This window comes from Olea europaea, unplaced genomic scaffold (assembly GCF_002742605.1).
Source record: "Olea europaea var. sylvestris unplaced genomic scaffold, O_europaea_v1 scaffold31196, whole genome shotgun sequence".
NCBI lineage: Eukaryota > Viridiplantae > Streptophyta > Magnoliopsida > Lamiales > Oleaceae > Olea > Olea europaea.
Genome location: NW_019249960.1, coordinates 1 through 1,322, shown reverse-complemented (window position 1 = coordinate 1,322; position 1,322 = coordinate 1). Strand labels below are relative to the sequence as shown.

Here is a 1,322-nt window from a genome sequence, read left to right as displayed (position 1 = left end):
TCAACAATATCGAACACTCTCAAAAGGGCGTCGGAATATTTGTCAAATGAGATGAAAAATAGCGATGTTAAAAGACACAAATCGGCAAAATATCCTGATTTAGAGAAAGTTTTGTATGCGTGGTTTCTTTAAAGGCAAGATAAAGTGAACATGTCTGAGAAATTATCCAAGGAAAAGCAAAAGAGCTTTTGCAAAAAAATGTATGGTGAAACTAATCTAGAATTCAGCTTTTCTAGTGGATGGTTAGAACGTTTCAACGCAAGATATGGAATCAAATCTTACCGACGTTTTGGTGAAAGTGGTTCACTTATCATGGAGAACATTGAAAATGCTTTACCTGGAATACAATCAAAACTAGACCAGTTTCAGTTGAAGGATATTTACAATATGGATGAAACTGGATTATTTTACCGATTGGAAGCTGATCATTCACTTGCTACCAAGCAGCTCGAAGGATGCAAAAAAGATAAGAAGAGAATTACTGTTGTTGTTTGTTGCAATGGTGATGGATCTGACAAAGTACCACTTTGGGTTATTGGTAAGTATGCAAATCCTAGATGCTTTAAAAATGAGAACATGAACAATCTTAATTGCAAGTATCGATCCAACAAGAAAGCTTGGATGACTGGCTTGCTTTTTCAAGATTTTGTTGGTTGGTTTGATAAGAGAATGAATGGCAGGAAGGTTCTCTTAATAGTAGACAATTGTCCAACTCATCCAAAGGTTGTTGAAGGCTTGAGAAATGTAGAATTATTTTTCTTACTTCCTAACACAACGTCTAAGATTCAACCATGTGATGCTAGGATTATTCGAGCATTCAAAGCTCATTATCGTCGTCGTTTTTATTCTAGCATCTTACAAGGCCTTGAGGTTGAAGCACCAAATCCTGAAAAAATTAATATTTTGAATTCTATTAATTTTGCTAACATGGCTAGGAATTTTGATGTGAAGGCAACAACAATTGCAAATTGTTTTCGGCATTGCAAGATTCGGTCAGAAGAAAACAATAGTCCCGAACCAGAAGTTGGTAAATTAGATGAAGGTATCCAAGGATTAAATGATGTCCTCTCTAATTTACACTATAGAAATGTGATGGATGTTGAACATCTTTTGAACTATCCTAGCGAGAATGATGCAGTTATGGAATCACCTACAGACGAAGAAATTATTCAATTGGTAATGAACAGTAATGATGATGAGAATAATCCTGAACCAGATGATAGTAGCGTTGTCCCAAACGTGTCATCAAAAGAGGCATTTCAAGCAATAGTCACCTTAAGCAACTACTTGCTACAACACGAGCAAAATATTCCGAAAGTTGT

The 1,322-nt window shown here is 35.6% G+C and overlaps 1 protein-coding gene across 1 annotated transcript; it reads left to right on the top strand.

Annotated features, from left to right (window-relative positions):
* Positions 1-150: 150 nt before the first annotated feature.
* LOC111385298 (CENP-B homolog protein 2-like) lies at positions 151-1,254 on the top strand (the record flags this gene model as incomplete). The annotated part of the gene is made up of 1 exon (XM_023009680.1): positions 151-1,254. A coding segment is annotated over exon 1 (1,104 nt), but the record flags the coding sequence as incomplete, so codon positions are not given.
* Between the last annotated feature and the right edge of the window lie 68 nt (positions 1,255-1,322).